Source organism: Myxocyprinus asiaticus, chromosome 22 (assembly GCF_019703515.2).
Source record: "Myxocyprinus asiaticus isolate MX2 ecotype Aquarium Trade chromosome 22, UBuf_Myxa_2, whole genome shotgun sequence".
Lineage (NCBI taxonomy): Eukaryota > Metazoa > Chordata > Actinopteri > Cypriniformes > Catostomidae > Myxocyprinus > Myxocyprinus asiaticus.
This window is the reverse complement of record NC_059365.1, coordinates 27,489,632-27,516,906: the sequence shown is the minus strand read 5'-3', so window position 1 is coordinate 27,516,906 and position 27,275 is coordinate 27,489,632. Positions and strand designations below refer to the sequence as shown.

The 27,275-nt window shown below is 40.8% G+C and overlaps 1 protein-coding gene across 1 annotated transcript in view; it reads left to right on the top strand.

Moving 5' to 3' along the window:
* The first annotated feature begins 11,072 nt into the window (after nt 1-11,072).
* Nucleotides 11,073-27,275, top strand: part of fgfrl1b (fibroblast growth factor receptor like 1b) — a 51,641-nt gene continuing 35,438 nt past the window's right edge. The window contains exons 1-2 of the mRNA XM_051649074.1: nt 11,073-11,275; nt 11,582-11,668. Coding sequence (XP_051505034.1) covers nt 11,599-11,668 — 70 coding nt within the window. The 5' untranslated portion in view covers nt 11,073-11,275; nt 11,582-11,598. The remainder of the gene's footprint in view (nt 11,276-11,581; nt 11,669-27,275) is intronic.

Below are 27,275 nucleotides of genomic sequence, written 5' to 3'. Positions count from 1 at the left end.
TGTTCACCAACTGTGAAGGCTACCATGCAATGATTTTTGTGAGTTGTCATCTGACAAGGACAGTCTCCAGCCTTGTGATTTGGCCTTTGGAAAACTCCCATTGCGTCTAGATAAAAGAGTGATGTCACAATGATAACCTGTGAGTGATGACCATAAATATTCTTCTGTGTCAGTGTTCACACATAGAATTACTCAGAAATAGATTTGTTTAAAATGACTAAACTTTGTATTGCTGCTTCTTTTTGTCTCCAAATTATTTTCGAGATCATTTTTCTTTTTTTTTCAACAGCCATTCTGTCATTTTAAGAAATGTTCTGTGAAAGTAAAACATTATTCTATTTAAATGTAAAATAATTGATGCAGCCGTGAATATAGGTTAACTTATATGTGATTATGTGTATACCAATACACAGTTTTTAGTGTCTGTTATTCCAAAAGATACCTGAATGTTAAAGTAAAAAAATAATCTAATCTGCCTTTATACAGTATATAGGGAAAATTAGGGATGAGACCATGTTCAAAGGTAAAGATTAATATATTTTGATTACATTAAAGTGAAATGTGAAGGACAAGTTATTATAGATTAGACTACTGTCTCAGCTCAAAACTGCAGTTTGCCTTTGACTTGCATTTGTTTAATCCCAGAAGTGATGTGGTGGGATTATGGCATCATTAACATTCCTCTTCTTAGTTTGCCTCATGCTTTCAAGTATGAATACCTATACTCGACTAAAAATCCAGGTGATGGGCAGATCTTGCATCAGAAGTCACCAGAACTGCATGCATGTGACCACATTTTAGCAGCTTTAGCCATCATACAGTATGTGGTTAATAGCTTTTGCAATACATATTGAAAGACTGGATGATCAGTCCACACATCTTTTGTATTATTTTGTTTTCATTCCTTCCAGCTTCCATATTTTCATGGTAGAAATAAAATTTTAAAAAAACTTTTTATTCCAAGAGATACTGTAGCTACACAATGTACATAACCAACTATTTATGTGGTTCTAAATCATGTCTTTATCTCTCTCTCCTCTCCATAATAAATGGCTTGAGGTAAAGAAGTTAATTCTGTGCATGAGATTTACAAAGCTTTCAATCTAGAGGAGTGTTTTATTTGGAGAGTCGGTGGAGTGTATTGTGTTTCTGTTTAAGAGCATACTGGCATATATGCACATTTGTGCACATGGTGTCTTTAAGTCTGAAAAGGTTCAGAAGACTTTACAAAGTATTTAAGCTCCACATAGATCAACAGTGCCATCTATTGGTGAAACATAAGATTGTGACTTACATGTTACTATGCTGGCCATGTCTTTATTTGATGCAGCACAATTCTTTTTCTATGTTTGTTGCTTGATATTTTTCAGAATTAATGAATGGCAGTGCGAGGAAAAAATGATCTTCTGTCAGTCCTCAACATTATGAATAACGTATACAGAGAGCAGATAACAAATAAACAAAATATATTATAATCTTTTTTCTTTTCTTTTTTTCTATCAAGGCACACAAATGAACACCCTGGTGGAAAACCCAGATGAAAATAGCAAGTGTTTTTATATATATATATATATATATATATATATATATATATATATATATATATATATATATATATAGTAGATGGTTGCTAACTGGTCTAATATGGTAATTTGCTGGTTGACCAGCCATCATGTTCCAAAAATCAACTTGACTGTACACTAGTATGACTAGCTGGTAGATGGAATGTGGCAAGTCAAGATGGTCTACTAGCTTGGAACAGCTAATGACCATATTAATAGCCAGTTTAGACCAACTAGAAATTACCATGTCTCATTTTTGCAAAAATCTTTTTGCGGAGCTCATTGTCCATATTGCGGCAACACTATACACGCTAAAACAACAATTCCCTTTTCACAAATCACGAGTAAAAGGGAAGATTATTAGTTCATAAACACTTATTTTTCACCCTGTTCCTCACACAATGATATTTTATATGACATCAAAACTCTTTTACTATAGCACATGACTTGTAAGGCTATACATTTTAACATTTTCATTACGTAACCAACTAACAAATTGCATAGTAGCTAAACTGATAGAGGGTTGCAATTGTGATGCAAAGGATTGGGGTACGAGCACCACAAAATGATATGGTTACAACAGCAATTGTATTTTTCATGTCACATTTGCTTTTTTTTTTTGACACTATCAGGATGGATAATATCAACATAATTCTTATGACTATTGTGTTGATAGTTGTGATTTGTGTGAAGTCACCATTAGGGTGATTAGTGTTACCTCTGGTGAACTTGGAGCCTGTTAAATTTAAGCCATTCCTGTTTACTCATGTTACAGTAACCCAGACTCGAAGATGGTGGTGAACCCAAAAGCAGGTATTTATTTGAACTAAATGTTTATGAAACACAAACACAGACAGCAAATGGCAGGTGAGTGGTGAATGAGCAGACTGGTTCAGGAACAGAAAACAGTACTTGATGGAGGTTATTGTATTCAGGCAGAAGTATTACTTGGGTAGGAGGATAACACCAAAGGAAGGAGATGCTGGAGAGGAATCGTCGAGGGAGCACGCTGGAATGGCATCTGAAGAGTCAGGTAAGTAGAAGGTAAATGAGTCTGTATACTGCTTTGATACCAGACGAAGACTGAAGGGAGAGTGGAGTGTTATATAGAGGAGCTGATTGACACGGTGACTGGAGACAGGTGTGGGTGATCAGTATTGAGGAAGCAGAAAGGCTGAGTCTTTGTGGCGGGAAGGTCAGGTGGATCTGTGACAACTCAATTATACTTTACAAAAGTGCAGATTTATGTGCATTAAGAAGTACTGAGGAGAATCCAATGTGCCATATGGCTAACTGAAATTCCACTCATAATTTCTCCTAAACTTTATAAGGTGTGCTATAACTCAATTTAAATAATTAAATAAAAACAAAGATACTTTAATTACAGATGAGTTAAGTTTACATGTAACTAGTTGTATAAGATGTATATGAGCATCATAGCCCTCATCTCATTAAATTGCTCAGAAGGAGCACTCAAAATCCACCAAATACCACACTTAGTCATAATGAAAGTCAACTGGAGATAGAAAGTAAAACAGGCCACTTCATTACGGCAGCCATCAACTCAAGAGCATCGGAGCCCTTGAGTTTATAATGACAACACTCACTCCAATTGAATGGATTTGTGCACATTTGTGTATTTGTTGAGTGCTTTTTTGTTTTTCTTTTTTTTTTTAATCTGAAAAAAGCAATCATGTATGTATGAAAAATGGAGCAAGAATGCCAGTAGGAGGAAGGGATATGGCAACCACAATGACAAATGGAAGTTGGGGTTAAGGACAGTGTTTAAATGTGAGCGACAGATCTTTTTCAGAAACTGTGGTAAAAAATAAGTGTTTCATAAGTTGAAAGGCAAAAGCAGAATGCTCAACATGAGGTAGATCATCATTACAAGGGACGGAAGAGTGTAGATGGAGGACACAGGAGGGGGTTTGTTGGGTTTGAGAGAGACTCTCTGTAAAGCTTTTCCCAGATTTGTTTTCTTCTCTATCATCCTTTTTTCTTTCTGAGGGATAGATAGAGACACCTGTCACCTGAGAACCATGTGAAGCTAAGACTATCTAAACTCTGAGAGTAGATGAAGTCTGCCAAACACATGCCACCAGACTGTTACTGTCCTCCTCCTGACTTTTTTTTTTATTATTATTGTTGAGCCAGTGTAGATTATAAGCATGTAATTCCTTTTCTTCTTCTCTATGTTCCTCTATGTTTTGATGTTGCAAAACATTCCTGCTTTCCACATGGTCTGCAGATAATAGACCACAAGGGACTCTTGTAATAGACTTTTCACTCAGATGAACTATTTTGCAATTATAGTTAGTTGATTCAAATGTGCCATATGCTTTGAAACACAAACTAAAAGATACATACAGTACTGCAACTTAAAAATGTTTAAACTGCTTTAAAAACATACTCTGACAGTCAAAAGTTTGTACATAGGGGGCCTGGGTAGCTCAGCGAGTATTCCAGGGTGTGCTGAGTGACTCCAGCCAGGTCTCCTAAGCAACCAAAATGGCCCGGTTGCTAGGGAGGGTAGAGTCACATGGGGTAACCTCCTTGTGGTCGCTATAATGTGTGGTTCTCACTCTCGGTGGGGCGCGTGGTGAGTTGTGCGTGGATGCCGTGGGGAATAGCTCCGTGGTAACATGCTCAACAAGCCACGTGATAAGATGCGTGGATTGACGGTCTCAGACACGGAGGCAACTGAGATTCATCCTCCGCCACTCGGATTCAGGCGAGGCACTACGCCACCACGAGGACTAAGAGCACATTGGGAATTGAGCATTCCAAATTGGGGAGAAAAGTGGAGAAAATCACACACACACAAAAAAAGATTGTACATACATACTCATTCTTTAAACTTCTATTTTCCACATTTTAAAATAATAGTAAAGCCATCAAATCTATGAAATAACACAAATAAATGGGAATTATTTAGTGACAAAAAAAAAAAAAAAATGGTACAAAAATCAAATCTTATATTTAAGTTCTTCAAAGTAGCCACCCTTTGTCTAGATTACAGCTCTGCACACTCTGGGCATACTCTTATATGTATAGTTCAACCAAAAATTTAAATTTACTGTCATAATTTACCCATCCTCATGTTGTTCCAAATCTATAACCCAGATGCGCTCATGAACGTGTAACAGACGTCAAGATTTTCACTGAAAATGACTTAGATTTCATTTCAGAATTTATGACTTAAGAAGACTTGGAATATGACGCACAAATGCATGGACTAATTCTATGATACTTTTGGTTCTTTTTCAAAGCTTTAAAGTGAGTCACTATCCACTGCTATTGTATTGAAAAGAAAAACAGAGCTATCCATTAAAAATATCCTTTTGTGTTCTGCATAAAGAAGAAAGTCATACAATTATAGAAAATATAGAGTTTGGAACAACATGAGAGTGAGTAAATTATGACAGGATTTTCATTTTTCGGTAAACTATCCTTTTAACCAACACCTGTGAGGCTTTTCAAATGGTATTAAAAGAGTTTCTATACTGTATATGCTGCAGATTTATTGGCTGCTTTTCTTTCACTATTTGGTCTGACTCATCCATTAAAATAATAATAATAACTAATTGTAATTTATATTTGACTACAAAACTAATTTCAAGCATATAAAGGAGTATTCCGGGTTCAATACAAGTTAGGCTGAATAGACAGCATCTGTGGCATAAAAAAAATAAAATTAAAATAAACTCATCCCACCTATTCTTTAAAAAAGCAAAACTCAAGGTTACAGTGAGGCATAAAGTTGAAATTATTTTGTTAATCATCATTATGCCACAAAAGCTGTCTATCGAGCTTAACTTGTATTGAACCCGGAATATTCATTTAAGCACACACCTTTAGATCAAAAGTTTTGTAGGATAATGAAAAACAGAAATTCAGTCAAGTGTTTCCAAACTTTTGTACTTTTATTGTACAGTACATGAATATTTATGGATCCATCTGGATTGTTTAAAAATGTAAATATCAGCCTTACAAATGCGGCACACCCACAAGCAGCTTTTGAGCTTTTCTGTTTCTGTTCCCTTCAGATGATGAACGTTGTATTAGATTAGAGCATTTGCTGTCTGCTTTTGCACAGTCATGTACTACAGAGATGTAAAGTCTCTCTTATTTGTGCTTAAAATATCTTAACCTGATTTCCCCTGCATTCCCTCCCTAAGTGTATGGCTAAGGCTGAGGAATGTGACGCTTGGCTGTTTTTCACACTTTTTACAAATAAACACTCACACATCATAATGAGGGAATCATCTCATGCCATCAATGTGTATTGTGCTTTTAAATGCAGCAGCAGTTCCAGCAACAGTCACAGCCAGGGCTGCTCATTCTCTGTATTACAGAACATCAGCTCACCTATTGCCCACTTAGAAAGATGTCTTTGTCTGTGGATCTTCACTGATGGAGCACTATGCTGCCACAATCCAAGCTTCTGTCAGGTGGTCTCGGTGGGAACACTGTCAATATTTGCTAAGGCTGTGACAATTCGGATTGGTCTGCAATCAAACCCAAGCTTGTAAATGCCTCCAAACAGCTTGAATGATTGTATTTGGCTGATCCACATAACAAGAGTTTTGACATTTTCTTTTCAGTGTGGCTCTATGCATTGCATCGCTGCAGAGTTTCAATTGAACATGTCAGGAGAACACACAATTCTTTTCAATGAGTGTCTAGTCAGCCTTGTACAATTTGTTTTACTTATTGCTGGCTCTGAAAAAAAGGTCACACAACATTCTAACACCAGACAATAGCACGTGTCATGCCCAATGTGACGTGCCCTGTTTTTTGAGTCAAGTGGATTTTGAATGCAACTTCCAAAAAACATCTTTATATCTTTGCACAAGTTGCAAAATTATTGTAGGTAAAAAAAAAATGTCAAAAGTTAAAAAGTAAAAAAAAAAACAATAGTATTTGTTTAAAACACTAATTTAGATGTCTAAATGTGGTCAGTTCAATAGAGTCAAACAAGCTTCTTCAGATCATTTGCTTTGAACTGAGTATTCTGTCATCATCTGCCCACTTACCTTTTGAATTTCACAAAAGAAGTTAATCTCATAATGTTAAAGCTGCTCTTTAAGATTAAACAAGAATGCACTGAAATTGCTGGCCATCAAGTGTTGTTGCAATTAGTTTAATTGAAAATGTATTAAAAAAAAGTAATAAATTCAGTAAGAACTTAAACTCGGGTCTCATTGATTGCTAAATGAAAATTCTACCACTAGACCTACAGGTCTTACACACCTACCTTGTACTACTATGTCATGTGTTATCTTCTCTAGGGCACCGATTGAGCCATGACTGCCACTGATTCCCCTTTAAAAAAAATTGTTGCATGCATGCCTTCTGAACATGAGTGAGTGTTTATGTCTATGTCTGTAAGGTGCTGGTATCAGCAGTGCTTCTGAACACCACTCACTGCTCTCGTCAAACTCCAAAGCAACTGATGGGCAATCCAAAAAAGAGAAAAGTGAGAGGAGATAAGCCAGACTCTCCTATGGCTACAAAGCACAGTTAAATCACCTCCCACCATCAGACTAAGGAGTGGGTGGATGCTGAGGACATCTTCATTTTAGATATCTCACCAGGACTGCCAAGGGGGCACGGGGGTGTAGGAAGGCCTGTGTGAAGTTTCTCATCCTGGGCCAGATCGCCCAGGGAATCCGCATCATGTGAAAGGGGAGGGGGTATGAAACTGTAAGCCCCCACCCCCTAGGAGCCTCTGCACACAACAGAATCTCATTTTTGATTCATGAAGAGGTTGCAGTGCCATTGAATTGCATGACTACAGAGAGAGAAATGGAGCAAACACTAGTTATCTTCAGCTCTGGACACAGGCCAGCTATGCAGTACAGAAAAACATCAAAAGTAGTTAACTGATTTACCATTGGTTAACAAAAGGATAGTTTTGAAAGGTTGTGAAGGAAATGAACCCAAAATGACAGCAATGTGGCTAGAGCAAGTTAAGAAATCATTCAGCCAGAAATGATAGAAATTGTCTAGTAGGCCTAGGGTGACCAGACATCTGGATAAAACCGTGAAAGTCCAGATTTTACAAGCCGTGTCCTGCAACCCGACGAAGTCAAGGTTGGGACACCTTTTGTCGCTATAATTAGTCTTAGCTATAGTTTGATTACTTTTAATAAGTATTTTAAATTGACATGGCTGCGCTTTGTGGTTTTTCAAAAGAATCGTTCATTACTCAAGAGAGACTAAAGAACTGCTCATTCACGCAATTTGATTTCAATGGGGTAATTTTCTCTGTGTGGCTCCCTGCAACTTCTCTCACCTCCGCCCCCTCCCACCACTGCTGCCATCCCAGGAAAAAAAGTCTCCTCATCTGCTAGAAGCAGGATTGGGAGTTATGTTAATAGCTCCGCACATTACAGGTGAAGCTCAAATTGCAAAATAAAATGTGCCCCTTCCTAATACACCTACCCTGACATATGCTCCAAAATTTGGCCCTTGTTGCAGAATTCACACACCCTTGAACAAGCCAAGTGACATCAATTATATTTTCTTAGTTAGTTGTGTAATTGTAGCATGCATCATGTCTTAATTTAATTATTTAATTTTGTAGTTGATCATTTATTTGATTCTGTTTATTCTAGCCAACATATGCACTGTATACATTATAAAGGTTTAGATAATTTTTTTTAATATACTCTTAGGCTTAAATCTTTACAACATTCACATCAAGTTTTTTTTTTTTTTTTTTTTTCTCATATGTCTCATATGTCCCTATTTTTTGTCATTGTTTTCTGGTCACCCTAAGTAGGCCTCCCTTTATGCTTTAAACCTGCATCTGTTTGATGCATGTCTTAATATCTCTGTCGATGTTGATTTCCTGGGCCATTTTTATTTATAAGAGGCTATTCCCAAATTGGACACTAGTGTCTGTCATTGTGGTCCTCAAATTTTTCTCAATTTTTAGCTGTCTCTGTGTGGAAAAACTTTGTTCTGCTGATGCAGATGTAATTGATTTGAATGCTTTATTTAGATTCACTAATGTTTTCTGCAAACCATTTCAAAAAGTGACAGCTAGTCATCTTTGAACTAGGGATGGATATTTTGAGTAATTTTGAGTTGAATACTCTACCACATAAAAAAACAGAGTAATTGATTACTTGAAATTTAGAATTTAAGTCAACCTTCAACCTTAACCTATTTTCTTACAAAAAATAAGCACTGTGCATAAACAACTATGTATATATATATATATATATATATATATATATATATTTTTTTTTTTTTTTTTTTTTTTTAAACATGTGCACTCACACATAGAAACAGTCATTCCAAGTCTTCACAATCACATTAAATAATGACACAATTGTCTTTCTGAGTGAACTATTCCTTGAACAACATCAAAACCAATGCATTGTAATGGCAAGATTTAGGTGAAGGCACAAAGGAAAAATAAATTGCAATATTTAAGTGGTATTTTTATTAGTCACGTATGCATCGAATGCATAACGTTGAACGCTAGCCTTTCAAAGTGTACTACATTTGACTGCGCGCATACATAGGCATTTGGGGCATATGCGTTATTACAGCTATGAGGTATTGGACTATTTCTATTCAGGAGTTTAGACATATAAAGATGTCTTTACATTCCTTAAGATTTGAGTGCTACAAATCCTTCTCACACACCACTCTTAACGTGCACATCCACTGTTGTTGTTTCCTTTGTCTCCTGTTGTTTAGCGGCAATTACATCTTCTTCTAACACTTCTTTGTGAAAGCAATGGCTCAGTTGTGAGTTTTTTCACTTTGTGGACCAATTAATAAGAGCAAATAATTCCAGGCACAAGTGCATTCTGCGCGTTCAGAGTACGCACAGTTAGGGGGTTTTCATACTGGCAGTTTAGTCCGAAACAGAGCACGGTTTGCATGAAATGTTGGTAATGTGAAAGCTGTTTTGTGGACCGGGGAGCGGACTGCAGTACCAAACCCGAGACTTCCTGTAGGATGTGGTCTGAGCTCGGTTGCAATGGAACAGAGGCTCAAGTGTCGTTCACTCTAGTGCACATCATGACACAGAATTAGTAAAAAACACAAATATAGTGACTCGCGTCGTGTTTTCCATCATGTGCACATTTGTGATGATGCAAGTTGATGACAGAAAAGCACCGGGGTTCGACAGAATCATAGGCGAGTCTGAAACCAGACCAACACTCCGGAGGGCGCCTGAAAATAATGTGCTCAGATTTGGACTGCAATAAACATGCCTACCTTAGAAAAACTGGCTGCACATGTTCCCTGCTCTAGGACTCTGCTGATGAGGAAGTTTGAGTCATGCGTCTTGTAAGTAGACGCCTAGCGTTCACGTCTGACCGAAGTCTATTTGGGGGGGGGGGTGGACTATAATAAACTATTATACTTATAAAACACTTTATGACAAATGTTTTCAGCTTATGTGGCTTTTTTAATATTTTCATCATTATAATAAGGCCTATGTGTAGTGTGCAGTTGAGTCAGGTATGAAAATGCAAATGCACCTTGAACCTCAGATTAATCGTCTATATATCCATCAGAATCAGATAGTCCTCTGAGAGAATTCAGGTGGACATTGGAGCCATCAAGTATACTTACAGCACCATCTAGTGGCAAAAGGTTTAGGCAACCATAAACCAGCTAGAGGCTACCTCCACAAGGTTGTGGTACTCAGAAAACTCTTGAGTGGTGAAGGTCCTTGGATTTTGAACATTTAGACCAAAGGCAGTTGAAGTGAGGTTCGAATTGTTTGTTAATTAGAATGAGGGTCTAAGGAGGCTGCATTGTTCATGCGTGTGTGCAACAACGTTTAACTGTAACTGTCAAAAATCCACTTCAAATTGAACATTAGCACAATGGTTAGCCAAACTAACAAAATGAAACTTTACACTATTGTGTAGCTTATTACGGTCACATTATTATGTAGGCCCCTGCTGTAGGTTTAAAAGAGCATTCAGTCAAGCTCCAACAATGAAGAGCTAATCAGGACAACAAAAAAATTACCAAGGGTGTTACACAACTTATTCATGGAGATGTTTAAAATAAAGCAAATGCATGTTATACAATGTCAGTTAATGTTATAAAAGTAAGATAATTATGTAAAAAGTGACACTGACTGGGAAATTAGACTACACATAATTGAATAGATCATTAAAATATAAATATATTTTAAGAGTGCTAATCTCTAATTATAAAGTGATACGATAATTTGGGGCCCACTTGTGTGAAGCTTGGGGCCCTCAATATAGAAACTGATAACTGATATATATATATATATATATATATATATATATATATATATATATATATATATATATATATATATATATATATATAATGATTGGGCTATTTATTGAGTGTCACAACCACAGTCTACGGTCACAACCGATGCTAGACTATTGAGTTGTGGTTGCATGTGGCCGCGTACAGGTGGCGCTTGAGTTTAATTTCTACCCATATCCAGCTGTTGGGTTGAAGGAGCGAGACTGTGATTCACAGCTGTAAATCTTCAGTTCTCTCCACGGTCAGGGATGCTGATGGGTCATGTCAAGAGAAGAGGCGAGTGGAACCTAACTGCTCCTGGACTTTTCTTCTTTGCAAACAAGACACGACTCAATCTGAAGCAGTTTACAAGAAGACTGTGAAAAGGAAACTCGTTCTTTCGTAATATAACTATAAACTGCGGAGCGCATTTCGGAGGATATGTAAGTACTTACTTCCACTACAACACTGCATTCACACATTAGGCGCTTCGTGCATAACATGTGAGCGAAAGCGTTTCATTCATAAGGCTATAATTACAGCAAACGAGCGCCTCGCGACGCGACATACTGTACACTGTTGAACGCTCTCATTATAATCAACGTAGCTGATGTGCGCGTGAAGAGTAGACCGCTTCGCTGATTATAATGGGAGCGTTCTAGTTTGTGCCTCGCGTCACTAGCGGTGTACTACATAGGGATTAAAACTTCACTGTTCATAGTAAAGATTCTTATTATAATTGTTCATAGTGGCGGATCATCACATAATGTTTCCAGAGGGAGGAAGCTTGACTCTCAGCGTGTTTTTGATCGTGGCGCTGTCATGTGAAGCAAGAGGTGAGTCATGTTGCAATTATGAGTGTATTATTCATCTAATGTTGATTTTCTATTGTTGGGTCATAGATAACATAACTATAACTGGAGGATCAGCTTTAGTTGTACGTTAAACTTTTACCAGTTGTGGGAATTTGGAAGGAAATTCAAGAAAAAAAAAAAAATAAATAAAAATAAAAATAAAAGATAAAAAAATTAAATAAAACAAATAAAGTCAAAAATAGATCTATCTGTCTGTCTGTCTGTCTGTCTGTCAAAGACAATTATCATCCATCTACACACAAAGTGCTCGTTTTGCATTTCTCTTGCCTACTTGAACCAAGCTGGTATTAAGGTAAATTAAAATGACCTTTTTCTGCCCAATCTGTTTATTGACATCTTTAAGCACATCTGGGAGCGGCCATGTGCTCTGTTTACAGACACAGCAGACTAACTGTGGGCACACAAAAAGTAACTCTTTTGAAGTTTCACATCTATATCCGCAGTGGTGTGTTTGATGAACAGGTCACTGTTCCTTGACCTGTAGCAAAAATTTAGAGGCACATAACTTAGTGTTCCCTGCCAGGTTGAAACGATGTTTGCATAAATCAGAGTGCAACTAACGACACCTACTTTTCTGTGGATTGTAAATATTGAGGAGATGAGTTGCTTTGCTGTGGAAAGGTGTGGAACTTCTCAACTTGTGTCTTCACCCTGCTGTGAGCCCAAGGGACATTTTACTGTCTCTCACAGGAAATGAACAATTGTGTTTGAAATAAAACATCTGTAATGACCATGCAGATTCAGCTTCTATTATCCTTGATTACAATTCCTTAAAATGTAATGCATTGAAAGTCATGCTGGGATGTCTCTACCTTGTATTACCTTTATCTGAAACAGCTTTATTGGGTCTGCCATAATAAATAAGGAAGAGTGAGCTCTAGTATTTACTCTGTTAGAGGTGATTACTGTTATTGAGCCCATAAGACTGTCAGGTTAACCAAGAGTTCAGAGCCTGACCTCTGCTTAAGTAAACAATCCATTGTCTTCCCTGTATACTGATCCATCCGTTGACTCTGTTTCTCTCTCATTGTGTGTTAAATGTTTGTATGAGCCTGACTTGGGGGGACCTATCTATGTTGTCCTTGGATTGCTTCTTTCCTTTACCCTATCACAGCCATTCTTGGAATGCTGGAGCCCAGTTTGTTTTTGCCCACTATCTGTGTTATAAGCAGGGAATGAGGAAATAGGAGTGAGGTATATGGCATGTGAGATAGTCAGATGTTTGAATCAAACATTGTGGAAGAAGACTGCACTGCAAAAAAATTTCTTACTAGTATTTTTTGCCTCATTTTCTGGTAAAAATATCTAAACATCCTTAAAGCAAGAAAAATAAATAAATAAATAAAATACCGGAGATGCAAAATGTCATATGATATTAAGTCTTGTTTTCAGAGAAATCTAACAAAATTTGGTGAGGTTTATGCTGAAAACAAGAAAAAAATTAGGCTATTTGCCAATGGGTTAAGAAAATAATAATGTTTCCCTTTGAATCAAGTTTTTTGTTGTTGTTTTTTTTTTTTGTTGTTGTTTTTTTTTTTTTTTTTTTTGTTACCCCATTGGCAAATGGTCTGCTCAGATTTTGATTTCTCTGAAAACAAGACAAAATATCTCATGTTATTTTGCTTTTCAAGTAAATGCATCTTTTTTAAAGAATGTTTAGACATTTTTACTGGAAAATAATACAAAAATACTCCATAAGATAATTATTTTAGCAGGGTAAAAATACCTCACTTGTTGAGCTAACCCTTTAAGCTCTGAGGGTGTTTTTAAAGATTTTCTGTTCTAGTGGCATACCCAAAGTAAAGGCTTATAAATAAATAAATAAACAAGCAGGGTAAAGTTTTTGGTATCATTTTAATAATTTTAATGAAAACTTTTCAAATGATTTAATAATATAGATTATGATACATTCTGAGACTCTCAGCCTAACTGCTGAAAAATCACACACAAAAAAAAAAGAGCCAAAAATGAATCTGAAAAAAATATAAAAACAAATCTGATTTGGCTTTATACAGGTGCATCTCAATAAATTAGAATGTCGTGGAAAAGTTCATTTATTTCAGTAATTCAACTCAAATTGTGAAACTCGTGTATTAAATAAATTCAATGCACACAGACTGAAGTAGTTTAAGTCTTTGGTTCTTTTAATTGTGATGATTTTGGCTCACATTTAACAAAAACCCACCAATTCACTATCTCAAAAAATTAGAATACATCATAAGACCAATAAAAAAAACATTTTTAGTGAATTGTTGGCCTTCTGGAAAGTATGTTCATTTACTGTATATGTACTCAATACTTGGTAGGGGCTCCTTTTGCTTTAATTACTGCCTCAATTTGGCGTGGCATGGAGGTGATCAGTTTGTGGCACTGCTGAGGTGGTATGGAAGCCCAGGTTTCTTTGACAGTGGCCTTCAGCTCATCTGCATTTTTTGGTCTCTTGTTTCTCATTTTCCTCTTGACAATACCCCATAGATTCTCTATGGGGTTCAGGTCTGGTGAGTTTGCTGGCCAGTCAAGCACACCAACACCATGGTCATTTAACCAACTTTTGGTGCTTTTGGCAGTGTGGGCAGGTGCCAAATCCTGCTGGAAAATGAAATCAGCATTTTTAAAAAGCTGGTCAGCAGAAGGAAGCATGAAGTGCTCCAAAATTTCTTGGTAAACAGGTGCAGTGACTTTGGTTTTCAAAAAACACAATGGACCAACACCAGCAGATGACATTGCACCCCAAATCATCACAGACTGTGGAAACTTAACACTGGACTTCAAGCAACTTGGGCTATGAGCTTCTCCACCCTTCCTCCAGACTCTAGGACCTTGGTTTCCAAATGAAATACAAAACTTGCTCTCATCTGAAAAGAGGACTTTGGACCACTGGGCAACAGTCCAGTTCTTCTTCTCCTTAGCCCAGGTAAGACGCCTCTGACGTTGTCTGTGGTTCAGGAGTGGCTTAACAAGAGGAATACAACAACTGTAGCCAAATTCCTTGACATGTCTGTGTCTTGATGCCTTGACCCCAGCCTCAGTCCATTCCTTGTGAAGTTCACCCAAATTCTTGAATCGATTTTGCTTGACAATCATAAGGCTGCGGTTCTCTCGGTTGGTTGTGCATCTTTTTCTTCCACACTTTTTCCTTCCACTCAACTTTCTGTTAACATGCTTGGATACAGCACTCTGTGAACAGCCAGCTTCTTTGGCAATGAATGTTTGTGGCTTACCCTCCTTGTGAAGGGTGTCAATGATTGTCTTCTGGACAACTGTCAGATCAGCAGTCTTCCCCATGATTGTGTAGCCTAGTGAACCAAACTGAGAGACCATTTTGAAGGCTCAGGAAACCTTTGTAGGTGTTTTGAGTTGATTAGCTGATTGGCATGTCACCATATTCTAATTTTTTGAGATAGTGAATTGGTGGGTTTTTGTTAAATGTGAGCCAAAATCATCACAATTAAAAGAACCAAAGACTTAAACTACTTCAGTCTATGTGCATTGAATTTATTTAATACACGAGTTTCACAATTTGAGTTGAAGTACTGAAATAAATGAACTTTTCCATGACATTCTAATTTATTGAGATGCACCTGTATATCTCAGGGTGCAAATAAGGTGGCTTCAAAAAACTTGAAAAACTTTTATTCCCAATCATGTCACCTGTACCTGAGTAAAATTTTTTGTTGATACGACAAAACAATTACAAAAATAATTTATCCTGGTGTGCAAAAGCTTCTCCAAACAAATAAAACATAATAATTGTACATAAGAACTAATTACACAACAATGACTAAAGATATGCTCTCTCTCCAGAGCATGCAGGAATGAGTAACGAGATCTCATTCAGTTCCATTCTGTGTCATTTGAGCCATGGAGTCTGTGTCATGTACTTGGCGCCATCTCCAGGTGGCCATATGTAATTAGAGTGAACGATCCTCTCTGCCCATGTTTGGATGACTTCCACCTCTGGTTGCAGCAATCTAAATCCTAATACGTTTGGTTTAGCATTCCATGATGCTGGAAAATGCACTACATCATTTCCTGATCCAGGAAAGCTAACATGTTTTTAGCCACATTGTGCTTTGTGTGGATTATCTAATGATCTATGCATCAGATTACATTGTATGTGGGCTTGTTGTAAAGATAATCACCTCCTCCTAAGTAATGTGGTATGTGATATTTTATGTTCCATTTTTATAAGTTATAAGCAAAAATGCGGCATATAAGCAACACATGTAACGTGTGTCAAAGACATGTACTAAGCTATTACTCACTAAATTTTTGTGAGTAAAACAAATGGATGGTTGCATTCTACTCTTTGAGAGCTTTCCAACAACATATGACACATGGCTGTTTGATAAGTTTGATGTACAATAAAATGTGCAGTGCAAAATTATTAAAACATTATCAAAACATAACACCTCTGATTTGTTTGAAAATTTCAAAACATTTGTTCAGTTTTGGTCATAATGCCTACATGCATTGTAAAGTACAGCTTCTAAGGTTTAAAATAATACCTATTTTGTGTTGGTCAAGACTGTAGTCATTAATATTTTGATCATTATTTTATTTCTCTGCAGGCCCATTAAAGGGTTAAATTAGTGGCATTCCTAGTTCAGGCACTAATAAGTCATAAACTGTGGTTTATATATTTTGTTCCAAAATGACTAATCAGTTTGTCAGACACAAGTACCCTTGGTTCCTTTAAGAGGGTTCATTGCTAATTAAAGTGGACTGTTATGTCATAGAGGAACATGATATTGAGCTTAAGGCACGACTGTTACTATACGTGCTTCCAATGGCACTTAAGAGTGCAATATTAGAGGTCAATTTAAGATACTGCGCACAATGGAATACACTAGTATACTAGTGTAGGTTTTTTTTTTTTTTTTTTTTTTTTTTTTAAATCTCAGTGCCTCATAAGTTTCATTGAGTATGGCTACTTCAGGTTGACCTGACTTTTTACCAGGAACCGTTATACACAAGCACAGCAGCCAGCTCAGACAAAGTGTGAACACAGTGGTTTGAGAAATGTTCTTGCTTCCTTTCTCTCGTGTGGTCAGATATTTCCTGTTTCTCAATAACTTTCCTGCTGGTGGAAAGAAACTGACTGCTTTCTCCCAAGAAAATGCTCAGTTCCTGTGGCAATGTGCCTGGTCGTTATGAGCAGCTCAGCTTGAAATTTGGACGTTTTTCTTGACGTTTGTTCTGATCTGGCAAATGATTGCTACAACAGATCATTTACTTGAAGTTGAAGGGAAACAAACCGTAGCCATGCTAATAAATACAGCTCTGTGATTTATGCATTCCACTGGTCATAGAGCTCGATGACAGAAAGAAAATGTGTATCCAACAGTTGTGACTGTTTAGAGTGGCAAATGTATCAAAGGCCTGGGTCATGCTCTTTAAAGAGTTAAGATATGGTAAAATGTGGTATATTTTTTATTTGCAGCCACAGGAACATCAAAACAAGGCCTTTCTCTTTTTAAATATATAAATCAATTCCAGACTCTGGGATTGTGAACAGGAGATGTTGGGCCTCACGCTCCATTTACTTCAGTAATCTATTGTTCATTTTAAAGTACAAATAGCCTATCTTTGATAAGAAGAACAAGGGAAATCAGACTTCAGTTATGCAGCGCTCCCTTCAGCTGGCTTCTCAGCAGGTGTCAGGATCTCTGGGTTTATTAGACAGATAATGCAGCACTGCAAGCAAGCCCTGCTTATCAAACAAATGATAATGGAGCAGCTCTGTTGGAGCCATGCTGTGTCTGTGATCTGCCTCTGCAAGTAAACAGTAATACAGGCGTCAGTCCCTGGACTGCTTTGGCCAAGTAAGAAAGAAGCACTGCAACAGCATAGGCTGTCTCATATACTAAGCCATGAATGAGTACTAGGCCTGCACTGAATCTGCACCTGTAGAATATTTTGTAAAAGCTTGTGGAAAGCAGATTTCTTGTTTGTTTATTAAATATTTTGGCTTATTTGATAGTGATTTATCTACTAATAAGAGTGTAAATAAAAGTTTAAAAATCAGTCCATCATGTTGATTCTCTATAAAAGATTTACTACTATAACTTTACTCGCATATGCTATACATTGCAGTGAAATTATTGAAATGCACAGGCACATTTGTTCATATACTGTAATTTGTATGCATGTGTTTGTCTTCATGTTTGTGGCTAATATATATTCAATAAGCTGTTATACTAAGTATTGAGTTTTGCATGTAATATATCCTGTGTTAGAGAAATTATGTACCTGGCACAGAGTGTAAAATGCCTAAGGATACAAACAGCTGTAACCGGATATGTTCTTATCTGCCTGTCTGTCTGCGTGCACAGGAGACAGAGTTATTGTCTGCCTGTTGCTGTAAGAGCTGCAGACTGTATAAGTTAAAAACTGTACAAATGAACCTGCATTGTAAATGTTGAAAATTTCTGACATTTCGGGCCACTGAAACAAAATGTATTATATTCATCTTGTGTTTGCCGCTTTATATGCTCTAAAAATGCTTCTCATCTGAGACGTGCGTTCGTGCAGCGGAACTTTGTTTTCTTGCGAATGTGGCGCGGATCGCGCCAGCTGTCTTAGAACCATTTGCGGCAGGTATCCACTCTGCTGGATAATTTTGAAATGTGCCAAAATAAAGGTGTTTCGAACACACATCATCGCCCTTACTATAATTGATAAAGATTTTACAGCAGTAACAGTAACTATAGTATTTTGAAAAAAAAATTAGCAATTTCATTGTAACAGGACTGGTCAGTATGGGAATGAGGAAGCGTGGTTCAGGTATCTTCAAACACTATTCACAAAATAAACACTCTAATGTATGGGTAAACACTCTAACGCATCACACTCCGTGCATCACTCTCTCTCTCTCCGGACTCTGGCATGTGCTCCTCTTATCGCTCTAGAGGAAATCCGCGACAGCCTTCTGCAACCCCGGCCTGTGGACCACCTCAAACTTAAAAGGCTGCAACGCCAGATACCAACAATTGATCCGCGTGTTAGTGTCCTTCATGCGGTGGAGCCACTGGAGTGGGACATGATCTGAACAGAGGGTGAAGGCCCGCCCCAACAGGTAGTAACGGAGATGAGGATGGCCCACTTGATGGCCAAGCATTCATTCTCCACAGTACTGTACTTAATCTCTCTCAAAAAGAGCTTCCGACTAATGTACACCACTGGCCATTCCTCCCCCTCCACCAACTGTGAGAGCACTGCCCCCAGCTCCCTGTCTGAAGCGCCGTCTGTAACATAAAAGGTAGAGAGAAGTCAAGTGTATGTAAATGCGGCCCACCACAAAGTACAGCTTTCACCTGCATAAATGCCTGTTGACACTGCTACGTCCACTGGACCAGATCTGGTGCTGCCTTTTTAGTAAGATCAGTCAGCGAGCTGGTGAGAGCTGAATAATTAGGTACAAACCTACAATAGTAGCCAGCCAGCCCCAGGAACTGTCTTACCTCCTTTTTTGTCTCGGGTATGCTGCAATCACTGCAGTTTTATCAATTTGGGGCCGTGCCTGCCCATGGCACAAGTGGAAGCCCAGATAACATACCTCCACCCCTCCCAGGACTCCAGAGATGTTCAGTCGGGTTCAAGTCTGGGCTCTGGATGGGCCACTCAAGGATATTCACAGAGTTGTCCCGTAGCCACTCCTTTGTTATCTTGGCTGTGTGCTTAGGGTCATTGTCCTGTTGGAAGATGAACCTTCGCCCCAGTCTGAGGTCCAGAGTGCTCTGGAGCAGGTTTTCATCAAGGATGTCTCTGTACATTGCTGCATTCATCTTTCCCTCGATCCTGACTAGTCTCCCAGTCCTTGCCGCTGAAAAACATCCCCACAGCATGATGCTGCCACCACCATGCTTCACTGTAGGGATGGTATTGGCCAGGTGATGAGCGGTGCCTGGTTTCCTCCAGACATGACGCTTGCCATTCAGGCCAAAGAGTTCAATCTTTGTTTCATCAGACCAGAGAATTTTGTTTCTCATGGTCTGAGAGTCCTTCAGGTGCCTTTTGGCAAACTCCAGGCAGGCTGTCATGTGCCATTTACTGAGGAGTGGCTTCTGTCTGGCCACTCTACCATACAGGCCTGATTGGTGGAGTGCTGTAGAGATGGTTGTTCTTCTGGAAGGTTCTCCTCTCTCCACAGAGAAACGCTGGAGCTCTGTCAGAGTGACCATCGGGTTCTTGGTCACCTCCCTGACTAAGGCCCTTCTCCCCCGATCGCTCAGTTTGGCCGGGCGGCCAGCTCTAGGAAGAGTCCTTGTGGTTCCAAACTTCTTCTATTTACGGATGATGGAGGCCACTGTACTCATTGGGACCTTCAATGCTGCAGAAATGTTTCTGTACCCTTCCGCAGATCTGTGCTTTGGTACAATCCTGTCTCGGAGGTCTACAGACAATTCCTTGGACTTCATGGCTTGGTTTGTGCTCTGACAAGCACTGTTAACTGTGGGACCTTATATAGACAGGTGTGTGCCTTTCCAAATCATGTCCAATCAACTGAATTTACCACAGATGGACTCCAATCAAGCTGTAGAAACATCTCAAGGATGATCAGTGGAAACAGGATGCACCTGAGCTCAATTTTGAGTGTCATGGCAAAGGCTGTGAATACTTATGTACATGTTATTTTTTTTTCTTCTGTTTTTTATTTTTTTTAAATGATTTCAAACAAACTTCTTTCATGTTGTCATTATGGGGTATTGTTTGTAGAATTTTGAGGAAAATTTGAATTTAATCTATTTTGGAATAAGGCTGTAACATAACAAAATGTGGAAAAAGTGAAGCGCTGTGAATACTTTCCGGATGCACTGTATTATAACTTTTTATTACAACTGTGGCAGTTGTAGGTAAAGTTTTTAAATGTGTTTAGGCTACCAAACAATAAATTCAGCAAGACTAGTTATAATATTTGTTTCCTACTTTATAACAGATATTGTTTTCCTTTCATCAGACTCCTAATTATTTAAGTAATCTTTAGGAATATCTAAAGGCAAACAAGGCCAGTTTATTTCCAAATATCAAACACATATTACACAGGAGGAAAACGTTGTGGGGCTTTAAACCCCTTTATGTACTTGCCCTAATATTTAAAGTGCAATGCCATATAAGCATAGGTAAGACCATGAATGGCTCCTTATTTCTGAGGTTAGGTCAGTAAAGCTAGACTTTCTAAAACATCTATTAAAGAAATAAGGTGTTAATTAAATTAAGTTTAGTATGATTTCACTTAGCACCTTAAATTAAAACAAAATGTGTTGAATTCAATAGATTCTATATTCTTATACGTGAAAAATAACTAAAATCCAATGTAAACATGAAATTCAATTAAGTAATTATGTTATATATTAATTAAATGTACTTATGCAATAAACCAACTTTGAGCATTTAGATGACCGTATATGTCAGTCATTACCGAAGACTATTTTTGACCCAGGAAGAAATCTGGCTGGAAAAGTCAGTATGAGGCTCACAGAATGATGATTTTGTGAGTAAATTCATGTTATGTGTGTGCATGCAGCATGTGTACATGTGTTTGTAATTTGGCTCTGTTTTGGAGACAATTATGATGTTGATAGAGGTGATTTCACTATTAACATCCTGCTGTCTTGCAGGAGTCTCTCTTGCCACTGGAAGTGAGCATTTTGCAGTGTACTTACAGTGTGGCAATTGCGTGGTTCCACTCATTTCTTTTTAGAAAAAAAGGAGCGTGTGAGTGAGCACTGTAGATGTGCATGTGTTCCTTGGCATTGTAAATGCTGAGCAAGTTAACCAGCACATTTCAGAGGGAAATAGTGCATTTGTTAAATTTGAACATGATGTTAATAATATCAGGTCCTGCAGTGAGTGGCAATTTCAAGAACACACACAGACACACACACACACACACACACACACACACACACACATTAAAACACTGATGTCAGAACAGCATAAACCCAATCTGGCAAAACTAATGCTGTATTTTCCCCCATATTTTTTAATCTCAGATGAAAACCAGACCCATGTCCCCATTATTCTTCTTTTGAAGGTCTGAGAGCTAGTCTTTGTAGTTTTTGATCTATGTTATATGTGCACTCACATCACAAACGACGTCGGTTTTGTGGGTGAAAATTGAGTTTACGTAAACAAAGCAGTTAATGAGCTGCATTTGCCGGCACTGTATCGCGTTGTCGCGGCTCTTTGAGTGTTGGTATTTATGGAGGAGGTATTAAAACATAAAGGAAGAGTGCCAAGCCTTTGAAAAAATCTTTTATAATCAGGGCTTTGTTAAAATGTTTCAGCGGTTGAATGGCTCTGGGAGTTCAACGATGTTTCATCCCCTGTGAATCTATGTGTGATACCTGTGACCTACCAAGCTGTAGTGTTTGCACAGGTGTGAGAAGGCAACTTGCACTGAATGAGAGATTGAGAGCTGCCATCCCATCTTTGTTTTCCTCATCCCGGTGTTCTGAGCTTGTCGGAGCAGTGTCTTCAAGCAAGACCAGGCCCTGCATTCGTCATGTGCAATTTGCACTGTATGGGAGGTTCCCTGTCTCAGCAGAGGAGGCTTCGTGGGAGTTTCTTTATCCCCCATTTAAAAGAGGGATTATCTAGTGTTTCACGGCAGGATTACAGGTGTCCAACGTAACCAGCATTAACCTCTCAATGTCAGCTGTGAGAGATGCACTTCACTGTCACAGTGTCTTCAAAGTGAATCCAGTATCCAATTTTGTTCATTTGTGTAATTGACACATTTCCTCTGAGCATTCCAGGAATTTAGAACCTGTGGCTGGATGGAAGCACCTCTTTTCCTAGCTTTTTGTCCTTATGGTCTCTCACCCCTTATTGGTGACTGGAGTCCACTTTTCATTGGGTCATTGCAGTAGGTCAAAGACTAAGGGCAGGAAGGGCACAAAGAGCAGGAACGTAAACCGTGATCCTGGTGAGTACTGTGGCGTAAAAGAGGCCTAACCCCCTAGCTTTTATATCAGCAAGAAAGCAAACAAAAAAGTGAGGAAGACATTGATGGACTTTTTCTGTTCTTAGTGTAATGCAGGGTCAATTGTTATTAATGACATCAGCTTCACAAATACGTTGTGTGCCATCTTGTCTTTTGCAAACAGCTGTGTATGCTCTGGCACACAATTCTGTCAGTGTCATTGCAACAGCAGTAGCTCATGCTGCAAGGCATAACTCAATATGTAAACACTCACGAAAAAGAAAGAAAGGAGAGAGAGAAATAGAGAAAAAGAAGAGAAAGCCAAAGCAGGATTAGAGACCTTGCGTGTGATGGCTGTTGGCCTGGATTTTGACACAAAGGCTAAGCTTAATAAGCAGGTGCTCATTACGGTGCTGGAGCACAGGTTACTCAACATCACCCTCAAAAACCTGCAGAGCTGTGGGTCTATTTACTAGGCCTGGTTTGGCACACTGCTATGCCCTTCGCTGTGGTCTAAATTGCTGGTGGTCCATTTGAGAAGTAAACTAAAAGGGAATGCTGTCCTACATTGACGAAATAGGAGATGTTGCCCTACACTGGGTTTCTCAGGTTGTTAGATGGCAACATCACACTGGGGGGCCTAAAATACTGAACAACAAAGCAAAAAGGCAGTCTGAGTCATCATAATTTCAGCCAGTGTGAGCAAGATACTCCTCACAAACACATGCAGCTGATGCTGATGGGAAGTTCCCTATCTGTCACTCACTCGATGTTGTGTCGATGTAGTGACACTAGGGGTCACTCTTGGGAGCCCCAAACACCTTTTGAAAAAAGGCCAATGAGAATTGGCGAGTGGAATTTGCATGCCACTCCCCCGGACATACGGGTATAAAACGAGCTGGTATGCAACCACTCATTCAGATTTTCTCTTCAGAGCCAAGTGGTTGTATTCAGTGCACTGAATTCAATTCCCTCCAAAAACTGCTGGATTTACGGCACATTTCAGCGGCTTCTCCCCCTCTGCACCCATGGAGTGCAGAGAACACCCCTGGGCACTTCGGCAGAGCGAAAATAAGAGAGTATATTCTAAAAGAGTATATTTTCATTCACAAAAAGATTGGCACACACGGAACATCTTTTTAAAGATGCCTTTCCGTTTGTGTGTTATTCCTGGTTGCGGTTGTTATGTCTCTGCTTCTGACGGCCTTGTGGATGAGTCATGTCCTCATTGCGAGAACATGACCATGGCAATGTTGCGGTCGCGGCTTGCTTTCGTAAGACCCGCACCGGTCCTTCTACCTACGGGTTTGAGGCCGCATAGGTTAGCACTGGGGGCGATTTGGGGACATCAATGGGACCATCTCCACCGGGTATCCCCCCACGGACCTCCCATTCCCCAGCACGCACGCTTGCCCTAATCGGGCTCTCACACGAGACCGCCGGCTCGTCTCAGCACGAGTTCGGCTTCTCATTCGGAGCTCGGGAAGATGATAAGTTATCCCGGGCGGCCGCGAGTGTCAGGCTAGAGTGGAACCCTCCACTCTCCCCTGAACCCTCGCAGCTCGACGATTGGTTCCTGGGCTTGGGGTGCCGCCCACGGCCACGCCCCGCCCCCGTTCCTTTTTTCCCGGAAGTGCATGAGGAACTGACAAGATCGTGGGAGGCACCTTTTACTGCCTGGTACCGGTCTTTCAGCTCCCCCACTCTCACTACCCTCGATGGTGGAGCGGCCAGGGGATATTCGGTGATCCCCCAGGTGGATAAGGTGATCGCGGTGCACTTGTGTGCCAGCTCCGGCATGGAACCCTCCACAGGAAGCAGACGCCACCTGTCTCGCGGCCGGCCGCTAAGAACCCGAGGAAGGCTTCGAAGCGCCCCCGAGACGGGTGACCCAGGGGTGAGGAGACCCACTTCTCTGGGGCTGGTCGACAGACCACTCCATCCCCCGGTGGAAGGCAGGGAGGAGAATCTTTTGTCGTGGCAGTACGCATCCTTCAGGTCTACCGCCGCAAACCAAAAGCCTGACAAAAGAATGGTTCCCTTGTCTCCTGGGTCACATATCCGGTGCGCATGGCCGTCGTTACAACCACTGTCCCATTTTGGCAGGTATGGCGCTCCAGCGGCAGACCCCCCGCCCCTGTGCACCCCGCCACGAGGCCCCACCCGCCGTTATGTCCAACATGATCATTCCCTTGGTCTCCCTCGCCTGGAGTTTGGGCGCATGGCTCGCGCTTTCCAACCCATCGCGATGGCTGACCCGGACCATCGGCTGCACGATTCAGTTCGCCAGGCGCCTGCCCAGGTTCAGCGGCATCCGCTTCACCTTGGTGAAGGGCGAAAACGCTGCTACCTTGTGTGCGGAAATTGCTACTCTACGCAAGGGCGCGATAGAGCCTGTCCCTCCAGCCGAGGTGAAGAAAGGGTTCTACAGCCCTTACTTCATCGTACCGAAGAAAGGCGGTGGGTTGTGACCAATCCTGGACCTGCGAGTACTGAACCGGGCTTTGCACAGACTCCCGTCCAAGATGCTGATGCAAAAACGCACTCTAATGAGCATCCGGCATCAAGATTGGTTCGCGGCGGTAGACCTGAAGGACGCGTACTGCCACATGTTTTACATCAACACAGACCCTTCCTGCGGTTTGTCTTCGATGGCCAGGCGTACCAGTACAAGGTTCTCCCCTTCGGCCTGTCCTTGTCCCCTCGCGTCTTCACGAAGGTCACAGAGGCAGCCCTTGCCCCGCTAAGGGAAGTGGACGTCCGCATCCTCAACTATCTCGATGACTGGCTAATTCTAGTTCACTCTCGGGAGTTGCTGTGCGCACACAGTTGACTGGGCTTCGGGTCAACTGGGAAAAGAGCAAGCTCTCCCCGGTTCAGAGCATCTCTTTTCTCGGTTTGGAGTTGGACTCAGTCTCGATGACAGCACGCCTCACGAATGAGAGCGTGCAGTCAGTGCTGAACTGTCTGAAGGCATTCAGACGGAGGACAGCGGTTCCACTGAAACTTTTTCAGAGGCTCCTGGGGCATATGTTATCCTCAGCGGTGGCCACACCACTTGGGTTGATGCATATGAGACCGCTTCAGCACTGGCTTCAGACTCGAGTCCCGAGATTGGTATGGCACCGCGGGACACATTGCGTGACCATCACGCCGATCTGTCGTGGCCTCTTCAGCCCTTGGACCGACCTTGCATTTCTACGGGCAGGGGTTCCCCTTGAGCAGGTCTCCAGGTATGTCGTGGTTACAACAGATGCCTCCAAGATGGGCTGGGGCGCCGGATACAATGGGCACACAGCCGACGGCTCCTGGACTGGCCCGAGGCTGCATTGGCACATCAACTGCCTAGAGTTGTTGGCAGTACTGCTCGCCCTGCGGAGATTCCAGCCGTTGATCCAGGGCAAGCACGTGTTGGTCCGGACAGACAACACAGCAACGGTAGTGTACATCAACCGTCAAGGCAGTCTACGCTCCCGTTGCATGTCACAACTCGCCCGCCTTTGTATTGGCAGGTACGAGCAGGTAAGTTCCGGGACAGCTGGCCGGGTGTACCACTTGCACATAGCGCCTTTCCCCTCCCTTGAGGTGAAGACGTGCGCTCTTGACTCCCAGTCGTGTTCACAGACTGTGATCCCTGGATGACTTTCCTCTTTAGCCCTCTGGCAGTTGAGTTTGCGGAGAAACTCGCTGACTGGCCCAGTACGTGTGCTAATGAGCCCCTGTACTGAGGTAGGTGCTCCACATGTGCTGGTTCCCCGAAGGCGACCCCATGTGATATCTTCCGCAAAATCGTTTCCCTGCATCTTCCTTGGTCGCCATGCTCTGTAGAAACTCCTCCCCCTTCGGGTAGGACCTACCATGGGACCTCTCCACATGACATACTTCCGATGCATGGGACACCCTCTGACACAGACACTTATGGCTCCCAGTCAGTTAACAAATTCCACTCTTTTTGGGGAGAAAAGAGAAGGAAAGAGGCCCTGGGCTAGCCTGTCCCTATAGTTGGGCAGTCGACTTGTTCCTGATGGACCGTTCGACGCTCATAAGAGTGTTGGGGGAGGTTACGTGACGGCCTGGTGCACTGGCTACGAGGCACACAGCGGTCTGCCCATCACACATCGCCAGTTCAAGTAACACAGTTCAGATAGTTGTGGCGTTTTGTATAGGGACCCCTAGTATCACAACATCGACACAACGTCGAGTGAGTGACAGATAGGGAACGTCATGGTTACTTTCGTAACCTCCGTTCCCTGATGGAGGGAATGAGACATTGTGTCCCACTTGCCACAACGCTGAACTACCCACTGAAATGGCAGGGACCTGGTCACGGCTCCTCAGCACAAAAGCTGAATGAGTGGTTGCATACCAGCTCCTTTTATACCCATATGTCTGAATTTCCGGGGAAGTGGCATGTAAATTTGCCAATTCTCATTGGCCTTTTTTCAAAAAAGCAGAGGTGTTTGGGGCTCCAAAGAGTGACCCCTATTGTCACTACATCGACACAAAGTCTCGTTCCCTCCATCAGGGAACGGAGGTTACAAAAGTAACCATGATGTTTTTGGCCCTCCACCCCACTTTACAAAAGGCAGGCCACATTATATCCCAACTGGGAGCAGCCATGCTGGGTGACACTCTGGGTGG